We start from the raw sequence: 26,611 nt of genomic DNA on the forward strand, positions 1-26,611 counted from the left end.
GACTTAATTTACATTACCTTAAAAATAAAGTATGCTAAACTTCAAAGCTGAAGATGTTTTATGCATCTAGTATGAGGAGAGGCTGGGGAGGAAGAAATCCTGAGGATTAAGGGTAGGCAAGGGGTGGTTAGCTTTTTTAATGATTTTAAAACAAAGTTTCACTGTAGTATCTGTGAAAGTGATCGATTGAGACAGCTACAATTTAAAGAACATCACTTACCATCACTATCATTCTCACCCCAAAGCTATATACACTGAGAAGCCTAGAAATTCCCTATAGAAGAACTGTACATGATAGTCCTGCTAAGTATTAGGAGATATATAAAGGAATGATTTTAGTTATTTCTTAATTAAAACTGTGATTTTGTTTCTGCTTTAGTATGCAAAATAACCATATAACTGAAATTAAGTTTGCAGAAAAGGTATCTTTATATAAATTCGAATGTTGTGAAACTGCACAGTAATAGGATTGCATATTTAGAACCATGGTTAGCCAGATACTTCAAGATACTTGTGTACTCTAAGTATCTTAAGTTTATTGCATCTACACAAACATTTAAAGACGTGTCAAAGTCAAGGCTTCAGCTGTTATGTTGACATTTTAACCAGAGGAACTTACTGCCATAAACGGTATGTCAAAGAAAATTATTTTTAAAACAGTTTTTAATATTTGCAAGGGGTCATACATGATTCTGCATGCCCACAGCATTCCAAACTTCACACCATACACTATAGCATTTACTTCTGCTATTAGAACTCAGACTATTCATTGGAAGTATTTAAAAATTAAAGAAAAAAAATAAAATTATGCACTGAAATGCTAATAAACAAAGTGCTGCTTTAATTTATATTGACACTGCACAAGTGTGACTAAAGCTTAATTAAAGCCGAATAGCAACAAGCAGCCTGTAATACACTTTAAAGTCACCTACAATTCAAATCCAAAAAATGCTGACTCTGCCATACTGGTTTTTATAAGCTTTCATACATAAAAACTGTCTCCATCCCACTCCTTACAACCCCACTACCACACTGTAATAGGGCCTCTCTCTCTGCTCACATCAACAACAATTGCACTGTTCACCCAGTGTATCCAGTTCAAACGTAAGCAGGCATTATAAAATCCTACTGGTATTCCATCTATATTGGGTTCCCACCAGAGCTTGGGGAAAGCCTTCAGGAAAGGCTGTGGCTATGCAGAGCTAAAGGCTGACTGACTATAAATGCCAGAAGCAGGACTGCTGACTCTGGCATGCAACTCAGAAAAGTAACTCAAAAACCCATCCCCCTTCCACGTACCTCCCAGCAGAGCCAGCCACTTTATTTCTGGTTAAGAGGGCATATTTCAGGGTAAGAGGGCATTCAGCTGTGCTAGGGAAGCTGCACTGGCTCAGTGAAACTCCTGGAACGGGAGGAATGCAATGCATTTGCTCCAGGAGCACATGAGCATGAGAAAGATCAGAATGTACTCAACGCTGACTCCAGGCAGCAACAAACACCTGAGGAAACTGCCCATGCTTGTCTAGCTGATAAAAAAGCCCCACCATCTTCTTAAGTGTCAATTCTATCAATTTCACTGACTTTACAGCAAATTTACACTCATGCCAGCCAGCAAGATTATCTTTAGTTAAGGACTTACTGAAAAGAGCAGAGCTCCCTGGTGCTGCTCCAATAACTCTTTTCCCACTCTATCAGGCACAAGTGCTTACACCACAAGAGACCAGGATAATGGAAAAACATCACCCTCATGCCTTGGGAAAAATGAAATGTGCAGCATTACCAATTACCGAGTGATTAAAATGAACCTGTCCTGTTTGTTCCAAGTCCATTTATACCCGACACTAGGAAACTGCTATAAAAATGATCCATTCAGGCAAAAGTTAACTGCTTTCCTCCTCGCCACCTTTTCAGTAATAAAATCAGTGGTTTATACATTCATCAAAATTATTCGCCCTTCCTAAAAGGAAAGTAGGCTTCTCCTCTGATAGGCTTTTTTCTGTGAACAACTAGAAAAACCTGTTGATGCTTTCTGTCAAGGCTCCTGTCAATCAACATTGCTCTGACTGTCTGCAACTCTAAAAATCAGAAAGTGGTGGAACCCAAACTCCACACAAAATGATGATGCAAGCAGAAAAGCCAGGGTACAAAACATTACAGGAACAAGAAGAAAACCTCTCTGAAGCAACTTGTCACTGAAATGTTTTGTTTCCTCCTCTTTCAAGGCATTCAGAAAAGCACAGAACCAAGACTTCTCCTTCACAAATGCTCACACAGAAAATTAGAAATCACAGTATCACAGTATATCAGAGGTTGGAAGGGACCTCAAGAGATCATCAGGTCCAACTCCCCTGCCAGAGCAGGATCACTTAGAATAGTCTGCACAGGAATGCATCCAGGTGGGTTTCGAAATTCTCCAGACAAGGAGACTCCCCTGGGCAGCCTGTTCCAGTGCTCCGTCACCCTCACTGTAAAGAAGTTTCTCCTCATGTTGAGGTGAAATCTTCTGTGTTCTAGTTTGAACCCATTGCTCCTTGTCTTATCACTGTGAACCACTGAAAAGAGCCTGGCCCCCTCCACTTGACACCCACTCCTCAGATATTTATAGGCATTGATCAGATCCCTTCTCAGTCTTCTCTTCTCCAGACTAAACAGCCCCAGGGCTCTCAGTCTCTCTTCACAGGGGAGATGCTCAAGTCTCCTAATCATCCTTGTGGCTCTCTGTTGGATTCTCTCCAGCAGGTCTCTGTCTCTCTTGAACTGGGGAGCCCAAAACTGGATTCAGTATTCCAGGTGTGGTCTCACCAGGGCAGAGTAGAGAGGTAGAACTTCCCTAGACCTGCTGGACACACCTTTCTTGATGCATTCCAGGATCCCATTGGCTCTCTTGGCCACAAGAGCACATTGTTGTTCCATGGAGAACTTGCTGTCCACCAGCACTCCAAGGTCTTTCTCTGTGGAGCTGCTTTCCAGCAGGGCAGCCCCTAACCTGTACTGGTGCCTGTTGTTATTTCTCCCCACATGGAGGACCCTGCACTTGTTCTTATTAAACTTCATGAGGTTTGCCTGCACCCAGCTCTCCAGCCTGTCCAGGTCACGTTGGATGGCTGCACAGCCTGAGGGGTGTCAGCCAACCCCCCCAGTTTTGTATCATCAAGCAACTTGCTGAGGGTACTCTCAATGCCCTCATACAGGTCGTTGATAAAGATATTGAACAAAACTGGACCCAGTACTGATCCCTGGGGGACACTACTTGCCACAGGCCTCCAAGTTGACTCTGTGCCACTGATGACAACCCTCTGAACTCTGTTGTGGAACCAGTTTGCAATCCACCTCACTGACCAGCTATCTATGTCACATCTCCTGAGCTTTTCTATGAGGATGTTATGGGAGACTGTATCAAAAGCCTTGCTGAAGTCAAGATATATGACATCCACTGCTCTGCCCTCATCTACTCACTTGGTCATAACTTCATAGAAGGCTATCAGGTCAGTTAAACAATATTTCCCCCTGGTAAATCCATGTTGGCTACTCCTGATAACCTTCTTGTCTTCCATGTGGTTAGAGATGACCTCCAGACTGGAGTGGCATTTGCTTTCTTCCAGTCGTCAGGCACCTCCCCTGTTCTCCAGGACTTTTCAAAGATGATAAGAGAGAGGTTCAGCAACACTATCAGCCAGCTCTCTCAGGACTCGTGGATGTACCCCATCAGGGCCCATGGATTTGTTTGCCTTCAGTTGGTATAAGAGATCTCTAACCCTGTCCTGACTGATCAGCAGAATGTCCACATCTCTCCAGTTCTGCTCCCTTGCTTCTAGAGACTGAGCTTCCTGAGGGCTGGTCTTAGGAGTGAAGACTGAGGCAAAGAAGGCATTCAGCAACTCTGCCATCTCTGCATCATCAGTTACTGTATCTCCCCTCTCATTCAGCAGTGGGCCCACCTTTTCCCTGCTCTTCCTACTTCTTAAGAGCACTGTATTTAATAAAAAATACACTGTCCCACATCCCACTGAGAAATTATAGATTTCAAGACAGGACACAACTTATTCTCTAACGTTTCTGCTGAAAGATTTTTCTGTATGTGCTTCGAAACTCAATCAGCAGAAACATTACTAGTAATGCAAAGGACAATTAGGGCTTTACAATCTACTATACTGTCACTGGGGAGAGACTGATTGCAGGATTAGAAATAGTGGCCTAGATGAGAGGTGCCACATCAGACCATGAGGGCTGTTCCACAGCACATATTTATGCAACCTATATGCATGATCCACAGAGCTTAAGTTTTATTTTCCAAAGCCTGTTCCCAGCTTTAAGCTGTGACAACAGAAGAAAAAAAAATAAAAAGAATAGCAGCACTGACAAAGGTCTGCATTACTGGAAAAAGCGAAAATAATGCTGAGTATTGTGAGAACTAAGGAACAAGTGGAACAACAATCAATTCTGTAAAGTACTAGATTCCATATTTCTACACTTGAAATCAACTTCCCCTTCAAGTCAGCAGACAACCACTTCAAATTTCAGGGTTGGCAGAAATATGTTTTTCAGTAACAGACCATATTTTTAAATTAACATTCTATATAATTACCGAAAATAAGCAACAAATTTTCTAAAACATGTACCTATGATTGCACACTAACAGTGGACAGTAGTTTCCCAATAGGAGATGGCATTCCAGGAAATTATCCATGGACAGCCAACTGTTTTACTAACTTCTATTACATGTAGTAGCATGTATCTTGGCATTAGAGACATTAAGAAATCTCAGAACTCACTTTGTGGCCTCTCCAAGTCTTCAACTCCTTTGCGTTGTACAACTGAAGAAAAGGAAAACCAATGTGAAGCTGAAGAAACACGGACAATGGATGTGCTTGCCAACCCTATGCTGTTAAAACAAAGGGAGCAAGTTCCACAGCATGGCTTTTAATTGTGACTGCCCTGCTACTAACCCCATGAAATTAAGCTGCAAGTACTAATGACCGAGATGCTACATCAGGCCTCATCTATAAATGCTTTTCTGTGTTCTCTGGTCCCTTAGTCAACCACACTAACATCTCAGACACCGGAGGTTTCTTTCAGAAGAATTCTACAATTCTGCTCAGAATTGTAACTGAAAATAAGAAAAAGCTCTTACTCCATGCACAGCACAGTACTATCATGCTCATATCTACCCACTGCATGCTGACTCCTAGATAAAATATTCACAAAGAGGGCCCTTGCAAAAAGCTAACTACCTCTAGCCCTTCTCTCTCGGAATGGCAGCTCTGCCCTCAAGTGTATCGAATGCTCCCCCAGCTTGGCACACACACAAATGCTAAAGTGCCAGTAAAAAGATTGTAATATATGTTATTGCCAGGATCAATACAAGCAATACAATGCAGCTGCTATCAAGATGACTGAATCACTCCAGAAAATAAGAATTTACTTCTTCTGTAGAGGCAACCTTAATTAAGGGTTTCCAAGCCAAGATAACCCTTTTCAAATTAAGGACAGATGCAGAGAATAAGAGATTTTTCAAAGGGACTCCATCTTCACATCACTGGCAAATTCTGTTTTCCACTAAGACTCTTTGGATTTTTCACTAAAAGGCAATTTTTCTTTGGGGTTGTATTATGGAGCTATTAGTAGTTCAACTGCAGAAGCTGAAACCTCAATAGTGAGGAGAGATCATTTGTTAGCAGCTTTGTCTTTCAATGGGTGTGTACCTTGCAAGTAGCAGGATGTGAGTATAGAAAGAATAAAAGGCACAGTAATAAGTCAAAGTCAGAAACATCTCTGCAACATTCATATGAGAATGCCATATGAGAAGACTGAACTGAAAAAGCAGCTTAGCTGATAGTATCATCTATGCTTCTTGTCCTGCAGCAGAATATGATTTTCTGTGTTTACAAGCTTCTTTCTAAAGTTAAAGGACTAAACAGGTAAAAATAATGTATGTTTATCTTATTACCTATATAATGTGCACCATAATTTTGATGTAGCTTTTGGCTCATGACAGAGACTACTCCCATTTTCTATTTTCACTAAGGCAAATGACAAAGTCAGGACTCCAGTCTAGGAACTCCTGTGTTGTTCTTGAGTCTGTGCCAGGTGTTAGAAGGCCTCGGGGAGTCACTACATGTCATTTTCTCTAAGCTACCATGGAGGTTTAATAAAAATGTAACTCAAGGTATCAATTTTAATGTGAAATGTAGGCATTTTGAAGTATAAAGCATTTTAAGCATAGACCTTACTTCCAAGGCATTCCAAAGTACTGGAATAAGCAAAGACCAATAAAATAGTAAATTGCAATAGGAATTTCCCTACAGCAAACTAACCTCCTTCCTTTCAGTCAAAAAAAAAAGAAAAAAAAAAAAAAAAAAAAAAAAGAGAAGTTACCAGCAAGTTTCCCCACAGGATCTGTACTTTTCTTACATGACCTTGGAAAAGCAGTGAGCAGTAGAGTGACAGTGTTCAGATTCAACACTGAAATAAATTGCATAATCCATCCCAGCCTTGACTGTAGAAAGGTGCACAGAAAGGTGAAACACCACCAAGTGCCTGGACCACAAAAATAAAAAAGAAATATGACTCATTACACACAGTGATGCCTTCTAAACTGGACAGCATCCCTTTAGAAAAAAATGCAGTGAATAGAAGCTGTTCTCCTAAGGACATCAGCTGAGCGCAGCAGCAGAGGCAACTAACGTCGTAAATCACTGTGATGGTTTTAAGACTGTCTTTTTAATTTTTCTTCACAAAGTTTGAGCAGAGAAAGTGAAAGAATGTAAATAAATCACTATTGGATGTAAGAAAGCAAAATAATGATTATTCTAAACACTTCCATTGGAGAGGTAGAAACGTTTAAGAATCTCTACTCAAAACAAGGTCAGGGAGTTGGGCAGTCTCAGCCTCTGCTCGGCTTCTGTCTGCCTGCTTGTTCTTTTTTCTAGCTGAAGATAACACACATGCATACTGACCTCGACAAGCCAAGTCTAACAGCCTCTCTGCTTCTTGACTCTCTGCCTTCTGCCAGGGGGGCCTGGGGGATTCCTTCTGGCTGGGGGGGGAGGGGGAGGCCCCTTGGGGAAGAAGCACAGCCCCTCAAGGGGAAGGGGAAGCCAGGGGGCGTGGTTGTGTTTTTCTGTTTGATTGTACATATTTGTAAGTGTTGTGAACGGTGTATACTTGTACATATTCATTGCATTTCATTATAGATTGTAGTTTTGCTTGTAAATACAGCTTTCATTTGCTTCCAGACTGAGCTAGCCTGGTTATTGTTGGTGTGGGAGGGGGATTTCAGCTCTCACACTGTTACAATCACTATACATGCAAAGACGACACAGAATACTATATGACTACACCAGCACGTAAATTCATGATGTACTTGCATGTTAAATACTGCAGTTCTGGTTGCCTCACTTTAAAGGGGGATTAGCAGAACCAGAAGAGCTGCACAGAAGAGAGCACAAATGACCAGAAACATGTTACTGTACCCATCCAAAGAAATACCAGAAAAACTACCATTTTTGAGTTTTGGTGGGAAAGAACGTTAGCTGAAAAATTGCACAGAGGCAAATGACAGACTGAAAAGTAAATGAACATAAGTGAAAAGTAAAACTACTGGGAGAATCGTTTTCACAATACAGTCTAAGAGACACTGAAATCACCAGGCAGCAGGTTTTAAATAAAAGGAAGTTCCTTTTCCATCTAATCAAACTGTGGGACTCGTAACAGGATGTTGCAGAGGCCAAAAGAACAAATGGCTTTTAAAACAAGATTACATAAATTAGTGGCAAGTATGTCCATCCATCTGTGTATTACAAGCAGTGGTCCAGATATAACATCTGGCTCAGACGGTCCACGAATTGCCAGAAGGCGGAGGGCATAAAAGAGCATCAGTTTACATATATTTCAAGGCTTCATCTACACATCAATTATTATTTACAACAGATACATAACAGTATGAATAGAGATGACAAATACTTGCGTGAAATGCAGATATCTGTCAAGGAAGAACTTGCATCTAGCAAGCATGAGAAGGTAACTAATCAGTAAGAGTGCAAAATTGGTAAGTTTGGAACAGAGTGGTTTGCCAGCATTTGAATAGTAACAATAGCTGGGTTACACTTTGTTTCAATGCATTTTTAATTTATTATTATTGTTTTTTACAGTAGGAGTGGATACTCTTCAAAAAACACATAGCTTTAACCTGAAATTCAGAAGCCAATCACTTCCATGACCAGCAGTTTGAGAGAGGTGATTCTGCCACTCTGCTCTGGTGAGACCTCACTTGGAGTATTGTGTCCAGTTATGGGACCCCCAATATGAAAGAGACATGGACCTGCTGGAGTGGGTCCAGAGGAAGGACACCAAGGATGATCAAAGGACTGAAGCACCTCTCCTGTGAAGACAGGCTGGAAGAATTGGGCTGTTCAGACTGGAGAAGGCTCTGGGAAGACCTTGTAACTACATTTCAGTATCTGAAGGGGACCTACAGGAAGGTTGGGGAAGGACTGTTTAGAAGGGCTTGTAGTGACTGGACAAGGGACAATGGTCTTAAATTGGAGCAGAACAGATTCAGGTTGGACATAAGGAGGAAGTTCGTTACAATGAGAGTGGTGGAATACTGGAACGGGTTGCCCAGGGATGTGGTTGAGGCTCCATCCCTGGAGACATTCAAGATCAGACTTGATGTGGCACTGGGCAGCCTGATCTAGTTGGAGGTGTCCCTGCTCACAGCAGGGCAGTTGAATATGACCCCTAAGAGTCCCTTCCAACCCGATGCAATCTGTGAATCTGTGGCTTCAATTTGCAACTACATACAGGGCACGGATGGTCAAATTGGCATCTCCCAAGAGACGTATGGCTCTTATCTTACAAACACAGTCCTTGCAGAGGATAGCACATCAACAGGATACCTGCAACTGCTGAATGCCTGGCAGGAACAGCAAATGGGCAAGCCTCGTCCTCTGCAGCCCTGTAGCTGGCAGCCCATCTCTCTCAGCACCAGCATCTGCTGTCTCCTCTTCCTCAGCAGTGAAGGAACCCACCACTGCAGACGGTTCTCCATGGGAGCAGAGGCAGGAGCAGCAAGTACCATAGGGAATGCAGATGAAAGAAAAATGGCTAGAAGTTAAGTGGGAGGTCAGGATTATACTTTGAAAGCTGCAGGTTTTCCATTTATGCAACAGCCTGAAAAAATATATGAGTCTCTTACATGTTCAAAGGTTCTCTCCTCAGACTTCTCTGAAATTGCATTTCATGGTAAGTGGCAGCATTTTTCTCAAGTAAAATAAAACTAAAAAGTACTAAAAATAATCTTGTCTAGATGTTTGTTACAGATTTGCTACATAAAGTAGGAACTAAGTACTAATATTAAATATTAACATTAAAGCACTTTTAGTATTTTTTGGCTCTGAAACAACATATTTCACTTTTCTGTCTGTCTAGCAAAGAAAGGACAGCTGTCTGTGGTGCAATATGCCCTCTCACTACAGAAGAGGTCCCCAAATCATATATAACTTCAACATTCTTTTGTAGAGAAAGTATGAGTCCCCTTATATTTAAATATTTTTATTTTTTAAACTTTTGCTTAAATTAGCCTTGGCATGAAGTGTTCACATGTTTTAAATCAGCAAGCTGTCCTAGGACAGGGATGTGTAATGGGCATGGGCACACAGGTACTGTAAAACACGCAATATAGGAGAGGAGAGTGAAGAAAGCAGCACAGACTTAGAACAAGTAGCCACCTGGATGATAAAGGAGATCCAAGCCAGGAATATGTCAAAGTGTTACATTACTTACATATTGGACCACACGTTCCTTTAAAAAGCAAAGGACCATTAGTAGGAAGACAGACTTCTAATCACTCAGAGATGTAATATGCAGGTCTTATTACTGACTGTGCCACTGATGGAAAAAAAAACCCAACTATTTTAACACTGTAAAAAATCGGCTTGTATTGTAACTCCTCCACTCCAAACTGCAATTTTTTTCAGTTATTCCTTTTTCCCCACAGGTTAGCAGGGACCTCTGGATATCACCTCATCCAGCTCCTTGCTTAGAGCTGGGTCACCCACAGCAGATCGAGTGACCAGCAGTCAGGTTTCTAATAGCTCCAAGGACGAAGGCTCCACAATCTCTCTGCCAAAGTACTTCTCTGTTTGATCACCTTCCCAGGTGCAACAAGTGTTTCTTATGTTCAAATGGAATTTATTGCATTTCATTGTACCCATTGCTTCATCACTGGACACCACTGCCTGCCTCCCTCTTCTTCACTCCCCCATCAAATACACACTGGTACAGTCCTCCTGCACCTTCTCTCCAGCATAACAGCACCTGCTCTCAGGTTAAGCCAAAGAGGGGTACAATTAGACAACATCTATTTCACTGGGCATCATATAATACGCCAGATGAACCTGAAGTCAGTTTAAGATGCCCTTATCAAGTGGCCACAGTTTCCTTTCTCACAGCAGCAAGGCTGCATGCCAGCTGCCTGAACAACAGTATAGCAACTGCTGGAACTAGAAGGGCCCAGTGCCTTCCACTGAGCACAGACCACACACTGTTCAAATACAGCAGAAGCTGTTGAGGGAGCTTGGTGCTCACAGAGGATTAGCTGCTTGAATAGAAGCTTGAACAGGAAAGAGAGCAGCAGCAAGAGATATTATTAACCAACTAAAAAATGCTTTTCACAGGTTTCATCCTTGAACTTTTTCAAGGGCAGAGAACATATGAAGAATTCTGCCTCAAAATTATTACAGATCATGTGTTTTATCTCTAGCAGTTTAAATTCCACATTATCATAACACTCAGGTTAGTCTCTTGTAACTTTTTGGGTTAATTTGACTAGTGTGTTTTGTTTGGCTGAGCTGGAGTTAATTCTCCTGAGTATCTTTTGTAGTGCTGTGTTCTGCAGTGCTGTAGCTGAGTGTTGGTAACACACCAGTGTTTTGGCTAGTTGAGCCAAGCACCAAGCCTGTGCTTTTTCAGCATTCACCTAACAACAGCAGGCTGAGGGGCAGGCAGGATCTTGGGAGGGGACACGGCTGGGCCAGTTGACCCAAACTGACCAAAGGGGAATTCCATGCCATAGTACCAGTTCAGACATAAAAGCTAAGTGAAAGAAGGAAGTGTTGGGGATGTTTGTGGATGGTGTCTGCCCTCCAGAGCAACCACTACACGTATTGAAGCCCTGCTTCCTGGGGAAGGGCTGAACGTCATCTGCTGATAGGAAGTAGAGAATAACATCTTTGTTTGCTCTTGCTTCCGCATGAGGCCTTTGCTTTTGCTTTTCATCCTGTTAAATTCTACCTTGACTCAAGGGCCTTTGGTTATATTTTCCCTCTCCCCTGTCCACCTAAGAAGCAGAGTGATGAGCAGCTTTGGTGGGCATCTGGCCCCTAGCCAGGGCCAAACCACCACAACTGGTAATTTCAGGACTGTTCTAAATATTAAGTTGTAGCCTTCTGAACTATGCAAGCAGGAAGGTAACAGACCCTGGCACACCAGGTCAGCAAGCCACAGCAAGATTACACCCAGCAGTGAAACCTACAGGCTCTGACACACCACCAAGAATTTCAGGGTATCAACAGAACAAAGTGATGCAAAATGACAATATAAGTTCCTCCTTTGAGCAGATATTTTAAATCTTCACACATTAAAAGCCCTAAATATGAACCAAGCAAATACCTATAAAATTATCAAGTCTTCAGCCTATTCACTGCTTTTTAAAACTTCTTAGTCATCTGACTACCAATGCAACAATTCCTCCACCCTGTTACAACCAAAAGGGAGAACAACTTCCTGACCTCCCTACATGTTTTCACCCTTTCAACATAATGCTTGTTTTCCCTGAAACAAGGCAAGGCAGTCTCAGGCTCCACTCACACAGCAGCATGCTGGGGCCACATCGGAGCATCTTCTCAAAGTTGTAAATCATTTGTACAGTCAAGAATGCTTTCACGGTCAAACTATGTGCTCTGAGCTTATCTGACCCTGAATTAATGTGCAAAATTAATTCTCAGTTGTAAAATAGTCTTTTTTGTTAAGCCCCATTAATTACCTTACATGTATGGCCTTCATCTCTTTGTTAGAGCACTATGCACACAACTGCATATTGGTAACTGCCCTGCCTTCATATACAACATCCCCATAGACATTTCCACCCAATTCCTAACATTACATGTTAACAAAAATATTCTTGAGTAGTTTTAATACTAAAAATCAAGAAAGTCTTCTACAGCTGCTATGTGCTTAAGAACATTATGCTATTTTTGACAGACACTGCCTTGGAAGAGACATAGAACTTGCTTTAGGCCTGAAGCTTGCAAGGGCCACTTACCAGCTAAATTCTGACACAAGCCTACACTGAAAATATGCTTGATCAGCTATCATTAACCAAAAATCTTCAGAATCTGGAAGTTTACAAGGATTTAATGAGCATCAAATGACTTTTTCAAAAGGCCAGAGACCAGCATGAGTCCTCCTTTTTAAGGGTCTAAGTAGGAAGTCACAAATGTGGGAGACTAAAAGGATATAATAACAACTACTCCATTCAGCAGTAGCTGCAAAGTCAAATAACTTTACTGTCCTGTTCACTGAAAATACTGCTTTGAGAGTAATGTTTCCTTAGTATAGTGTAAAAAACCATGCCAATGATTAAAGAGCTTGTATCACATATTCCAAGTAAGTTTATTTAAAAATAAAAGCTTGCACAGTCCTTGGATTGTCCACAGCCACTCCCTTACTGTAAAGTAAGAGAATACAGCAGCACAAGATCTAAGGAAGCCCCCACAAGCATCCTACTTGAACTGAAAAAAAATGCTGTCTTTGTACAGGAACACTCCACGTTCTACAATAATTTAGTTTCTGGATGGGCAAGGAGAAACTTTTGCTCTGATCCATGCATGCCTCTTTTAGAAAATAAGTTTCCTCTCCACTGCAGTATAAACCCTTAAATTACAAGATTAAATGTGTCTTACTAGCTACAAGTACACTATGTACACAACTACAGTTATATAGATACTAACACTCAGAACAGGACACCATAGTAGCAACTGGAAAGACAACATTTTGCAAAATTCCACTAGCAACCTAGCATGTCTCAAAAGTTGTCAGGTATTGATCAGAATTATCTAAACACCCTAAATGAAATACAAACATCATGAGCACAGGTAAGTACCATGAAGGAGAGTCATCTGGAGTACTATGTTCAGCTATGGGCTCTCCAGTATAAGACAGACATGAACTTGCTCAAGCAGGTCCAGAGGAGGACCACAAAGATGATTAGGGGGCTGAAACACCCCTTCCATGACAAAAAGTTGAAAGAGTTGGGGTTACTCAGTCTGGAGAAAACTGTACAGTGGCCTTCCAGTAGCTAAAGAGGGCCTACAGGAAAGATAGGGAGGGACTTTTTATCAGGGAGTGTAGTGATAGGGCTGGAGGTAATGGTTTGAATCTTAAATAGGGTAGATTTAGACTAGGTATAAGGAAGCAATTCTTTACTGTCAAGGTGCTGAGGCACTAGAACAGGTTGCCCAAAGAATGTGGATGCTCCATCCCTGGAAACATTAAAGGCTAGGTTGGATGGGGCTTTGAGCCACCTGATCTACTGGAAAGAGTTTATTATTTATCTGCAGGAAACAGCTGGCAACCTACTGAGAAATTAAGCATCATCTAGAAAAAGAGAAAACATCTCAACTGCTGTTCAGACAGTCTTATGACTTGGCAGGACATCACTTCCAAGGAATTTCAGTCTAAGCAGCCACTGGCAAGGGAAGACAGCTCTTCCTCTCAAACTGAACAGCTACAATGAGAAGCATCCCACCTGATTTTTAGGTGGTATTGAATCAAGCCCATTCTGCACAGGAAAGCTAGCATAGCAAATAAAAGCAACAACACAGTGAGAAAACCATTAAGAACACTGACACAACAAAATGAAATTAAATTACCTACAATGTACTGAAATCACTGATGTACAAAAATCACAAGGCTACGGGTTCCTAATTTCCAAAACAGCAACAACTTGAAAACTAGCTGCAGTTGTACAGTCAAAAATTACTGGGACAAAGAAAGCAACAAACCAAGGCAGAATTTCACTGAGCTATCCTAATGCACCAGGGAACAGAATGGAAACAGGGCAAGAAAATTGAAGTAGTACTGTAATTGCCCATTTCAGACAGAGCCCCTGAAGCAGAACAGGTGTTGGACGTGGCACAAGGGGATGTGACTGAGCAGGTAATCTCCTTACCAGTGGCCGCCACCAGCCAACAGTAGTAAGCTGCAGCACCACATCCATCTCAGAGGATGCCAGTCCAGCACTCCCTTGAAACAGAGAAGCCAAGAATGCCTTTGGTGCTAATAAGACTCTAGGATAATAGATAAGAGACAGCCAACATGGATAAAAAAGCTAGATAGTAGGTTAGTTTTGAAGCTGGGAGAGGAGGAGATGAGATGAGAAGAAGAAAAGAAAAAAAACAGTTTTCATTTGGCAAAAATACTTGTTTCTCTGCACATATTGCATGGGATCACATGGTGGGTAAACCAGTGAAACTCCTGTATAAAACTGTCACATGAAAGATCTGTGGAAGACAGAAGGATGCATTTCTGATAGTAAAAATCAAGTCTCATACTGGACATATAAGAGGAAAGCAAAGAAAGGGAAAAAAAAAGAAAAAAAAAAAAAAGAAAAAACCACCATAGCTAGCAAAGATTTCTTAACAGTGTTTGAATTTTCAGAAGCAAATTTCCAGATAGTCAGTCCCTAAGTTTTAAACTAAGGCTGTAGTTTGGCAAACATTTTAAACTGGCATAAATTTGCATCGCTGCTGAAAGAAAGTCTCACTATCTGCCAGTCCCCAGTGCCAGCACAAACATCCGAACACTGAACCAGGAGCACTTCTTTTGCTAGTTCATTTTTCAGATGGATCAGTTCCCCAAACCAGTTCACAGCATGGCCACGTAAATACTTGTGCTGGCAAAGAAGAGTGACTACTCTAGCAGCACCAGCCAAAACGTTCACTGAATTACAAAGAAACATGGTAGAGAAGTTCCTAGCAGTCACAGGCCGTGCTCCCCACCTTCAGACATTCTGTATTTATGCCACACTTCAAGGTTACAATACCACAAAGCTGCCCCTCAAACTTAGAACTCTTTTACATTTTCTCTGGTATGAGAACTTGCAAGAATCTCTATGTTCTCATTTCCACTGGCCATAAACAAGTGTCTTTTCTGGATCCTGTGCTCCTGGATCAAAAGATCATTTGCCTTAGAGACAATAAGCCAGCCTTTTCATGATCTGTTCCACTGTGGGCTACTGAATACCCTGAATATCCATGAATGACCATACAATCCTTTACTGACCATACTGACCTTTACTTGTCTAGAAGATGACACCATCACCGACAGAAACATTGCTGTCAGAAAAAGAATCGATAAGGGTGAACATCAGTCATATTTTATATCAAGGTCAAGCGACTCAAGTGATTGTTGGGAAACAGAGACCTAGCCATAATTTGCCACTGCCCAGTAACAAATTCTAACCCATACAGTCATCCAGCAGGAACCAGTTAAATCAGTAAGCTTTCTAAGAAGTAATAAATCCAAAACATGATAGTGAAATAAATCCCCAGAACAATACAGAAGGATCTCTGAAACAGACAATGCCACAAGCAAATTTAGGGGAAACTCCATTTGACAGACATTTCTTAGGCCAGATCCTCAGCCACAGCTCTTGGGTTCTCTGAACAGAGCTGGATTCGCCTGAGCTGCAGCAAAGACCCATACTCATTTCCATACTTGCTTTCCTTCTACTGACATTCTGCCACCATCACCAGTTTCCAGTACCTGCTAAGTTGCCAAGTCCTTATTGTCTACCTCTTGATTTTCATCTGTCTTCTTATTGTCACATACGTCCATGGTTATGTTTTGCAAAATAGGACACAGCAGAAAGAACATCCAGAAATCTTGCTCAAGTCTCTTGTATGCTATTTTAAACAGCATCTGCAAAACTCAGACTTAACCTATCCTCCTCCCATTTGCCTCTGCCCCCTTTCTGTGCTACAGGGCTGTTGAAAGCTTCAGCTCTACCAGCTGATTACTGCTCCTTAGTTACATTTCTCTATCCTTGGTAACATTAATCTAACATGTTTATAGAAAAGCTGCATAATAAATATATGCCCAGAGCAAAGGGTCTCTTCTTTCGTCTTTACAGAATAGCTATCAGCAGGGTATGAGAAACCCATGCATTCTTAGAGGAGTTGTAACAGTGTGAGAGCTGAAATCCCCCCCACCGACAGTAACCAGGCTAGCTCAGTCTGGAAGCAAATGAAAGCTGTATTTACAAGCAGATCTACAATCTATGATGAAATGCAATGAATATGTACAAATACACACTACTCACAACATTTACAAACATGTACAATCAACAGAAAAGCACAACCAAGCTCCCTTTGCTTCCCCCAAGGGGCCTCCTCCCCAACCAGAAGGACTCCCCCCAGACTCCCCTGGCAGAAGGCAGAGAGTCAAGAAGCAGAGAGGCTGTTAGACTTAGCTTGTCAGGGTCAGTGTGTTATCTTCAGCCAGAACAGAAGCAGCAGCAGCCAGACAGCCCCGCAAGCAAGCTGAGAACTCAGATTGCCCCAACTTTGTTTTGAGTAGAGATTATTGAACATTTCTACCTCTCCAATGGAAGTGTTTAGAATAATCATTATTCTGCTTTCTTACACTCAATAGTGACTTATTTGCATTCTTTTGCTTTCTCTGCTTGAACTTTGTGACAGTCTTAAAACCACCACAGGAGTATGGTCTAAAGGAACACTATTATCTTGGAAATAAGCTAACTTAATAGGGCACAAATAGACTAGCCTAAATTCAGAGCCGTCTAGGTCTTCAAAATACCTCAGGATGCTCTAGTGCACAGCATCATATTGAAAACTGATGAGCATCCAGGGAATTATAAGCAGCAGTTAAAGGATTTACAATCAGATCAGTTTATTTTGAGATTTGAGACGGGGAAAATAAAAGATGAGCAATTATGCAATTCAACAATTTCAAGAAAAAGTAGAAAAGCAGGTTTGCACAAGGTGTAGCTAACAAAGCAATTCTTAACGCCACTAGTGGCTGAGAAGCAACAGGTGCCACTGGCCCACTAGTAGACACAGGAGAAGGTGAAAATGCAGCAATCTGAACTGTAGGTCTTCTGACAGGTTACGTGGAGTAGGAACAATTTAAAAACTGAAAGGATGTAACAGAGACTGTCAAACTGCCTATTCAATCTCCTACCAATAAAGAGCATGGGCTAGGGTTAGGAGGTCAGTGGTGTAGAGAGTGATGGAAGCAGAAGCATGAACAGCTGATACATCAGAAGTGTCTTTATAGGGTGATTACTAGGAACCAAATCCATGACTGGGATGTCCCAAAACTATTGCAATACCAGTAAAGAATGCAAACTTCACATTTTTATTTAGTTTTGGATTATTAGCAGAGTCCACAATAGGAGAAAGATAAACCTAGGGAAAAAAACCCAAACAAAAAACACCCAACAAACCATAAAACTGTTTCTACCCTTAAACCCTTCTCAGTCTCTGTGTGTGGTGAAGGAGCAAAACCTTCTACCTGGGTGAGATTCAGGAGGACTTCATTCCCTGAGTTTGATGAGGTTTGTAACTCCAGTGACTATCTAAATTAGGACAGACAAGAAGTAGAAATACATGCATGTACAAATGTAATAGCTGGTAAGAAAAAGGAAGAGAATTAGTATTTTGGGAAAAGATGGAAGAAAAAAATCTCTAGAAAATAACAGGAAATAGTAGAGACACTACAGCTCATGTCTGCAAATATGTGCCACCATCTGCTAGAGAAAAGAAGGAAATAGTCTAGAAAGAAAGAGACTAAGAGAACAAAAGCAAGGAATGCAGTAAGTCAGGACTTCTGAGTAAACAGCCATTGTCTTACACCTGCTGCTGTACTGTCCACAAATAAGTCTATATGCCCCCAAATAAGTCATCTAGTTTGCATCTACTGCTATATAGATACTCTTCAGGCTGGAGAGTAATCTGCTGATGGTGAGGTCTAAACAGAACCACATCAGCTTAAATAGATGGGTTCTAGGTAGTTAGCACAGTTAATCTAGAGCACACCGTTAAATCTCAGGGAGTTCATACTTAACATTATACTTTGTTTCATGTCCTTTACCTTAAGAGACCAGCCCTGATAAATGTTAATCAGTTTAAAATAGTTTCTATTAAAACAGTGTAGCTTTTCCCCCCCCCGGTAGATAGCTTCACAAGCTATTGCCTACAAGGCCCATTTCTTTCCCCTTTTCATGTACTGCTTGTAGACAAATTGCAGAAGGCAAGTTCAATGCCAACACCACCAACAGGCATACAAGTTATGCCTCAACTAAATTGGAAGTGGTAATCTAGTTACCATTTCTCCCATTTTATCTACAGCTATTTTTCTCCCAACACCAAAACCAAATAGCCTTGATCAAAAGCATCATTACAAGTTTTCACCAACAATCCATTCAATTCTATAAATTCTATAAAAGCTGCTAAAGCACAGAGAATAAAACTCTAAGAACTTACAGGCATATATAGTTAACAAAACATTTTTAAGGACTCAGCAATAGAAAGAGGGTAGGAATTTCAGCACACTGTGGAGCAGAATTACTTATTGTTCATGCCCTCTAATAGGATGTGCTTGTTTACAGAGCTTGAACTAGATCTGGTAAAGGTTAAAAATTCAATAAAAGCTCCTGTGACATAATGTCAAGCCTTGCACAATGGTCAAAAATAAAGCCAGATTTCTAAGATGACACTGTAATGAAACCAACAACAACAACAAAAAATAACTGGCTGCAAGTGGTTTGGGTTTTCTGCTTGTTTTTAATTTAAAGGTCTAATAAAATAAAAATACATAAGGTTAGGCTTTAAAAAAAAAAAACAAACACAAAACACATCTTTTGAATTGTTAATACAAAATCACCCTTTTCTCAAAGCTACAACACTGCACAACTGATTTCTCAATAAATTACTTTCTGAGGAAACACAGACTCCTAGACTTCACCACTCCAGATGTCCACAGCACAACAACCCTGACATTTATGAACACAGCCCAATTCTAGTAGCTCCCCTATTACCCAAAGTGCTGTACCAATCTGCAATTATTTAATATTGTGCCAATCCATCACCTTGTGTGGCTAGTATTGGTAGTGCTTTAGAGCGCAGAGAGATCCCCAAGGGCTGGAATAATTTTGCTGGTTCAGACAGTGCAGAATTACAAATCTCACCATGACACTGCAAATTGGTTTATTTAGCACCTTCAGTAAAGTAGTACACCAAGTTCTCCACACACCAACTATGCAAACCACAGTGTTGCAACATACATGTGCAGGAATATAGTAAAATAACTCTCTAAGAGCTCAGTTTGTCAGCGCACTACATTTCAACGCATTCTGGTCCTGTTACTTGAAATCAGTAAGAATAAATATTACACAAGGATCACAACTTAAAAAAACAAAAACCAAAAAAACTTCACTGTGAATGCAAGTCCCAAATATTCACCAAGATTTGAAGGCAGAATGTATTTAACTACATGAGCTAAGCAGCTGTCATCACACAGAAGTGCGCTAACAGAAAAGCTCCAGAGTAACCTGCCGCAGCGATGGCGGAATCTCCACTACACACCCATCTATATATATTGCTAAGAATAAAATGTATAACAGGACTCCAGCAGCAACACAATCAAACCCCTATTCAGAAAAATCAGGAGCAAAAAAAGAGAAGAAAAAAACTACTTCAGATAACCAAGAGGTGTCTTTGGGTTTATTTTACATCATCCCTTTCCCCGCTCTAAACAGCCATGAGCCCTGAGGGAATGTACAGCAGCTTCCACTGCTAGACCCCTGCCACAACCCTTCAGCTCAGCTTACTGTGGCTTTACTGGCAGCGGAAACGTGCAGTTCTCCAAATACACAAAAACAGATGATGAAAGTGAGATCTCTCCTATCCCCGCTGACTTTATGAACAAACATTCCCAAACCCCAACAAACCAGGTTTCAACAAATCAATCTCTTCCACTGACGTGTCCATCTCTTCTCACCAACTGCTTCTGTTTATTCAACTTGGGTCAATCTGTCAGAGCAACCCACAGTTTTCATTCTTTTCTTGATGACACTTGATGGAACTGAGCTTGCCTGAAGCACTACAAGCATTGACTTTCATGGGGAAGTAAGCAAGGGAAGGTGAGATGCATTTCTTTAACACCAAGGAGAAAAACATGACACCTTTAGTGATCTGATCCTTCTAATACAGAGGACTTGAAGAGGGCTAACTTTGCCCTCTTCAAAACTCTACTTAGAAGTATACAGTGGGCTATGGCTCTAGAAGGAAGGGGGGCCCAAGAGAGCTGGTTAACATTCAAACATTACCTCCTCCAAGTTCAAGGAAAATCTATTCTCTTGAAAAAAAATCAAGTAAGAGAGGCAGCAGATCTGCATGGATGCTTAAGCAGGGAACTCTTGGAAAAATTCAAAAAAAAGAAAAAGGAGGTTTACAATATGTGGAAAAAAGGTCTGGAAGGATTATAGAAATATTGCCAGAAAAGTAGAGATGTGACAAGGAAGGCCAAGACTCTCTTGGAACAAAGTCTTACCAGGGAGGTGAAAGAAACAAGAGCTGTTTCAAATACATCAATGACAAAAGGAAGAGCAGGGAAAAGGTGGATCCACTACTGAATGAGATGGGAGATATGGTATCAGAGGATGCAGAGATGGTACAGTTGCTGAATGCCCTCTTTACCTCAGTCTTTACTCCTAAGACTGGCCCTCAGGAACCTCAGTCTCTGGAAACAAGGGAGCAGAACTGGAGGGAGGAAAACACTATGCTGGGTTAGAGATCACTTGCAGCAACTGAAAACACACAAATCCATGGCCCTCAATGGAGTGCATCCATGGGTGCTGAGGGAGCTGGCTGATACTGCTGCTGAGCCTCTCTCCATCATTTTTGAAAAGTCCTGGATAACAGGAGAGGTTCCTGATGACTGGAAGAAAGCAAATGTCACTCCCTTCTTCAAAAAAAAGCAAGGAGGACCCAGACAACTACAGACCAGTCAGCCTCATCTCCCTGGAAAGATGATGGAGCAGATCATCATGGAGGTCATCTCTAACCACATGGAAGAAAAGAGGGTGATCAGGAGTAGCCAACATGGATTTACCAAGGAGTGATCTTGCTTGACTAATCTGATAGCCTTCTATGAAACCATGACCAAGCAGGTAGATGAAGAAAGAGCTGTGAATGTCATACATCTTGACTTCAGCAAGGCTTTTGATACTGTCTCCCATAACATCCTCATAGAAAAGCTCAGGAAATGTGGCATAAACAATTGGTCCAAGAGGTGGATTGCAAACTGGCTCAACAACAGAGTTCAGAGGGTTGTGATCGGTGGCACAGAGTCAACCTGGAGGCCTGTGGTGTGCCCCAGGGATCAGTACTGGGTCCAGTTTTGTTTAGCATCTTCATCAATGACCTGGATGAGGGGATTGAGTGCACCCTCAACAAGTTCATTCATGATACAAAACTCGGGGTGGGGGGGAGAGAGGGTGTGGCTGACACCCCTCAGGCTGTGCTGCATCCAAGGTGACCTGGACAGGCTGGAGAGCTGGGTGCAAGCAAACCTCATGAAATTCAATCAGGACAAGTGCAGGGTCCTGCATCTGGGGAGGAATAACAGCAGGCACCAGTACAGGTTAGGGGCTGCCCTGCTGGAAAGCAGCTCCACAGAGAAAGACCTTGGAGTGCTGGTGGACAGCAAATTGTCCATGGCACAGCAATGTGCCCTTGTGGCCAAGAGAGCCAATGGGATCCTGGGATGTATCAAAAAAAGTGTGTCCAGCAGGTCGAGGGAGGTTCTTCTCCCACTCTATGCTGCCCTGGTGAGACCACATCTGGAATACTGCATCCAGTTTTGGGCTCCCCAGTTCAAGAGAGACAAGGATCTGCTGGAGAGCCTCCAACAGAGAGCCCCTATGAAGAGAGGCTGAGAGACCTGGGGCTGTTTAGTCTGGGGAAGAGAAGACTGAGAGGAGATCTCATCAATGTCTATAAATATGAGAGGGGTGGGGTTCAAATGGAAGGGGCCAAGCTCTCTGCACAGTAATAAGGAACAATGGAAACAAACTTGAACAGACAAGGTTTCAGCTCAACATGAGGAGAAACTTCTTTACAGTCAGCACTGGAACAGGCTGCCCAGAGATCTTGTGGTATCTCCTTCTCTGGAGACTTTCAAAACCTGCCTGGATGCATTGCTGTGAGGACTACCCTAGGTGACCCTGCTTTTGGCAGGGGTGATTGGACTCTATGATCTCTGGAGGTCCTTTCCAGCCTCTAACATTCTATGATTCAGCAGTAACTGAAAATCAAGTAGAAAGAAATAATCTTCATCGCTTTGCTGTTGCTCCACAAAGGCATGCAGCATGAAGATATTTTTCTCTATTTTTCACAATTAGCAAAAGTATCAGTTACTACTTACAAGATACAGTAGTCCAGAAATCATGTGCACGATCCAGGATTGCAATTCCAAAAGTCCTTTGCTAAAGCCCTGGCACTATTATTCACAGAAGCATACAATCTCACATAAAACCAGAAGCAGTGTATCTCTTTACTGCACAAAACTGAAACACAGCAAAGCCACTGACATTTTTAAAGTGCAAGTTTGAAACATTGGGGCCTTTAAGAGATTTGGGGCTGTCTGAAAGATGAATCGGCTTAGAAAAGTCCAGGTTAACAGGAATCTAGGAGGAAACTAGACCACGTTCCCATTAAAAAGTTCTAGCACAGTACTGGTTCAACTAAAAGTATGCAAAGACAGCATTTAAAAAAAAAAAAAAAGAAAAACTCCCACCTACTTTTCTTTATCCTGGGAGCTTCTCATAGCCCAAACAAATCCAAGACTGTTTCATGCCTTCCAGTTTTTCACCTCCTCCCTCCCACAGCTTCCTATCAGCTGAGATTCTGCAGCTGCAGCAACAACAGTCTGTCTGTGACAGTGAAACTGCCACATCAGGATGGTCCCTACCAATTCACTAGTTCCTTATGTTTTAGTAGAAGCAGTAAAATGTGAAGGGGCTTCCCGTCTTTTTTCAACTGAAAATTTACTGATGAATATTCATTACTAATCCTCTACCAAGGGCGGGAATTTTATTTAAAGAAAGGAATTGCAGGAACTGCAAATTGGGCTGATAGAGTGGGAGATTCTGACTCAGAACTCTGGTCTCAAAATACTGCTAATGAGTAAGGCTTTTGCAGAAGAGAGACTTGATATAGTAATTAAAAAAAAAAAAATTAAATCTCACATTTCTCTTCCCTGCTCCTCACAGCTATGACTGCTGCCCACTGCAGCACCAACTGCCAGAGGGTCACACAATGCCACCGGGGCACTCACTCACCGACTCGGGTCTTCCATCTGTATTTTACAAGTTCAACATTCGGCAGGCCGCATTATGAGCCAGGAATCACCCACTCTTGCGAGCCTGCAGACGTTGCACACAGGTTTTTCATACTGCTCAGCAAGCGCCGTTACGGATGAGGTGCGCGCTGCTACAGCCCGGCACACGCAACCCTCCCGTCCTCAGGACCTTTCAGACATTTCAGGAGACCACAGGAAAAGCTGTATTTCAATTTTAGCCTAGCGGATAAGCTTCCTGATCAAGTTTTTAACAAAAAGCTGGGACATAAATGAGATTGCTTTTTTCACGCCCCTGCTCTGGAAAACGGAAGAGGCAAACAAACCCTTTCACACCCTCTCTCAATCGAGACCAATCCCCGGGCGCTGACCGCGGAGGACACCCGCCCGCCGCCGAGGCAGAGGGGCCAAGCCCGCCTGAGCCCATGGCTGGGGATCCCGCCGCGGCGGGGCGGGAGCCAGCTCCGGGAAGTGGGGCGGCAGTGGACACACGCACCGACGGGACACACACGCACCGACAGGGCACACACGCACCGACAGGACACACACGCACCGATAGGAAACACACGCACCGACAGGACACACACGCACCGACAGGACACACACGCACCGACAGGACACACACGCACCGACAGGACACACGCACCGATAGGACACACAGGCACTGAAATGGACGTGCGCACACGCACGCACACCCAAAGACAGGACACACGTGCGCGCGCACACGACCCTGCCCGGAGAAAAGCCGGCTCCGTCGTCTCTCTCCCGCCCCCCGCCGCAACCTCCCCACCAGCTGCAATGGGGGAAGGACGGGGGGGACCGGGGATCCTGGTTCCTACACTCACTTTCGTCCTGCCGTTGATTTTGTAGTTGCCCAGCTTGCCGTTGCAGTGTCGGATGAGATCGTCCATGCTGTTCATTAGGAGCCGTATGGTCTGGCAACCCGGCTCCTTGCCCTCCACCCAGGTGATCTTGTCGCCGCGGATGTCCTTCGAGGAGTCGCTCTTCTGGCTGACGAGTTGCCCATCGGTGAAGCGGCCAGTGTGGTGAAGGGCCCGCACCTCCTGGGCCACCAGCCCGCCCAACTCCTTGCCAAGGAAGTCGTCCACAACGCAAATGCCATGCTTGTTCATGCAGGGCACGATGTACTCCAGCGCCAGCCGCTGCGGCACCAGCGACTTTGTCTGCCCGTTGGGGCGCAGCGCGGCCCCGGCGGGTCCTGCCTGCACGCCGCCCGCGTACAGGTTCAACTTGTCCCGGTACAGTAGCACTGCCTCCCCGGAGGGGGACGGGGAATGAGCCGAGGCCTCCGCCTCACCGCCGGCGGCTGCGGCGGCGACGTGGTTGCTGGTTAGCGGGGTGGTCTCGGCGGGGGCTTCCGGGGGTGGCGGCGCCGCGCCCTTCCCCGCCGCAGCCGAGCTGCCGCATCCCGCCGCGGCCCCGGCGCTTTGGGCGCGGGTCGACGGGGGGTGCCCGCCGCGGGACTCGGCAGCGCCCCCTGCTGCGGCCGCCGCGCCTCCGCCGCGACAGATGAGCTTGTGCTTCTTCCAGTCCTGGCGCTGGTGCTCCTTGCTGCAGTAAAAGGAGCTGCGGCAGCGCCCGCACCGCAGCAGGTTCTCCATCTTCCCACACAGCTCGCAGTACTGCCGATCCCGCTCGCTGCTGCCGCTGCTACCGCTGCCGCTCTCACCGCCGCCTTGACCGGCCGCGCCGCCGCTGTCATTCGCCATGGCGCTGGTGGTGCCGCCGCAGCCCTGCTCCGCCGCCGAGGGGTTATGCAAGGAGGCGGACGGGAGCGGCGCTAACGCGGGCCCCCGCCCAGCCGCGCGAGGAGGGAGCGCTCACTGCATCATGGCCGCCCGGCTTCGCCGCGGTCCCTGCCGCCCTCCGCCAGCCCGCGGCCTCCTCTGGGCGAGGGACTGCCGCGGGGGCCTGTGCCGCCCTCTCCGTGCCTCTAACGCCGCTAGAGCGTCTTCATCACCGCCCTACCGGCGGCGGCGGCCCGGCCGAACGGGAGAGCGGCGGCGGGGGCCACCGGCTAGCGCGGTGGGGAGGTTGCCTTCCGCTCCCCGCCGGCCTCTCTGCCCAGTGCGCGGGCCACCGCCTCTCCCCGCCGCGCCTTCGCTGCTGTGTCGGGGCGAGGAGGAGGCGCCACTCTCGCGGCCCGCTTTGCACGTACGCCACTTCCAGCCCGCCAGAGCCGCCGGCGCGTCAAGCGGGCGGGGCCGCATCGCCAGGCGGGCGGGGCCGGGCAGAGTCAGGCCGCGCCGCCGCAGCCGCGGGGCCCAGCCCCGGCACCGAACGCTAGGAGAGGGGTTTCGCCGGAGCGCGCCTGCGGCGGCGAGAAACTGGGCGGTAAGCGGCCTGCCGAGGAACGAAGCCTTCCTGGCCGCCTCTGCTGAGCATCTACGATGCCAGGAACGGGGGTGAAACTGCACGGGGTGGCCGGTTTGGGCCGCCCAGGATACCACCGAAGTCCCCAGGCGGGCAGTGGGTCGCTAACGTGTGGATGTCCTTGTCCCTGTTCCCAGTGAAGAGCTGCGCCGCTGCTATAGCAGAGTGAGGAGAGGGGGTGCAGCCTGCCGCAGGTGAGGCAGGGGGCACCAAGCTGATAAGTAAGCCGGGCACCGTGGCCTTAAGTGACAGGGAGGGTGGTGGTGGCGGCACTGTGCCACAGGAGAGGGCCAGGTTTTGTCACTCACATAGGCCCCAAAATATCACCACCGGATACCTGGCAGAGTGGGATAGGCACTGCCTCCCTCACATTATGACATATGGCTTGTGTCCTACCTAACTTAGTAGTAACAAGGGCTAGAGTCAGGCTGATTAAAAGAAAGCAAAACAAAAAGCAGGAAGAAGGAACAGGTGATGTGGTTGCTGAGACAAGGAGGGTCCAGGAATTTGGGGCAGTGCTGTGAACAGCATAGCCAAGCCCCTGACAGGAAAAAGCTGGTTTGGAAGAGTAGTGCCAGTGGAATGAGGAAGGTTGTGCCAGAGCCATGTCGTGTGTCAGAATCCAGATGAGGACCCAGACTCCTGGGAGGTGATATGTGAGCTTCCATTGATTCGGCTTAACTGTGGCTTTGCATGCTTGTAGATGTCAGGAAAGTGGAGTGTGTTTTTTCATTTCCTGTGATACAGCCAAATATGTTGGTTGCTGCCTCAGAGC

The 26,611-nt window shown here is 44.5% G+C and overlaps 1 protein-coding gene across 1 annotated transcript in view; it reads right to left on the reverse strand.

Annotated features, from left to right (window-relative positions):
- The window catches only part of EGLN1 (egl-9 family hypoxia inducible factor 1), a 38,597-nt gene extending 13,425 nt beyond the window's left edge, over window positions 1-25,172 (reverse strand). Inside the window, exon 1 of the mRNA XM_054399313.1 lies at window positions 24,288-25,172. Within this exon, the coding sequence (XP_054255288.1) occupies window positions 24,288-25,172 (885 nt within the window). The remainder of the gene's footprint in view (window positions 1-24,287) is intronic.
- Between the last annotated feature and the right edge of the window lie 1,439 nt (window positions 25,173-26,611).

This window comes from Indicator indicator, chromosome 2 (genome assembly GCF_027791375.1).
Source record: "Indicator indicator isolate 239-I01 chromosome 2, UM_Iind_1.1, whole genome shotgun sequence".
Lineage (NCBI taxonomy): Eukaryota > Metazoa > Chordata > Aves > Piciformes > Indicatoridae > Indicator > Indicator indicator.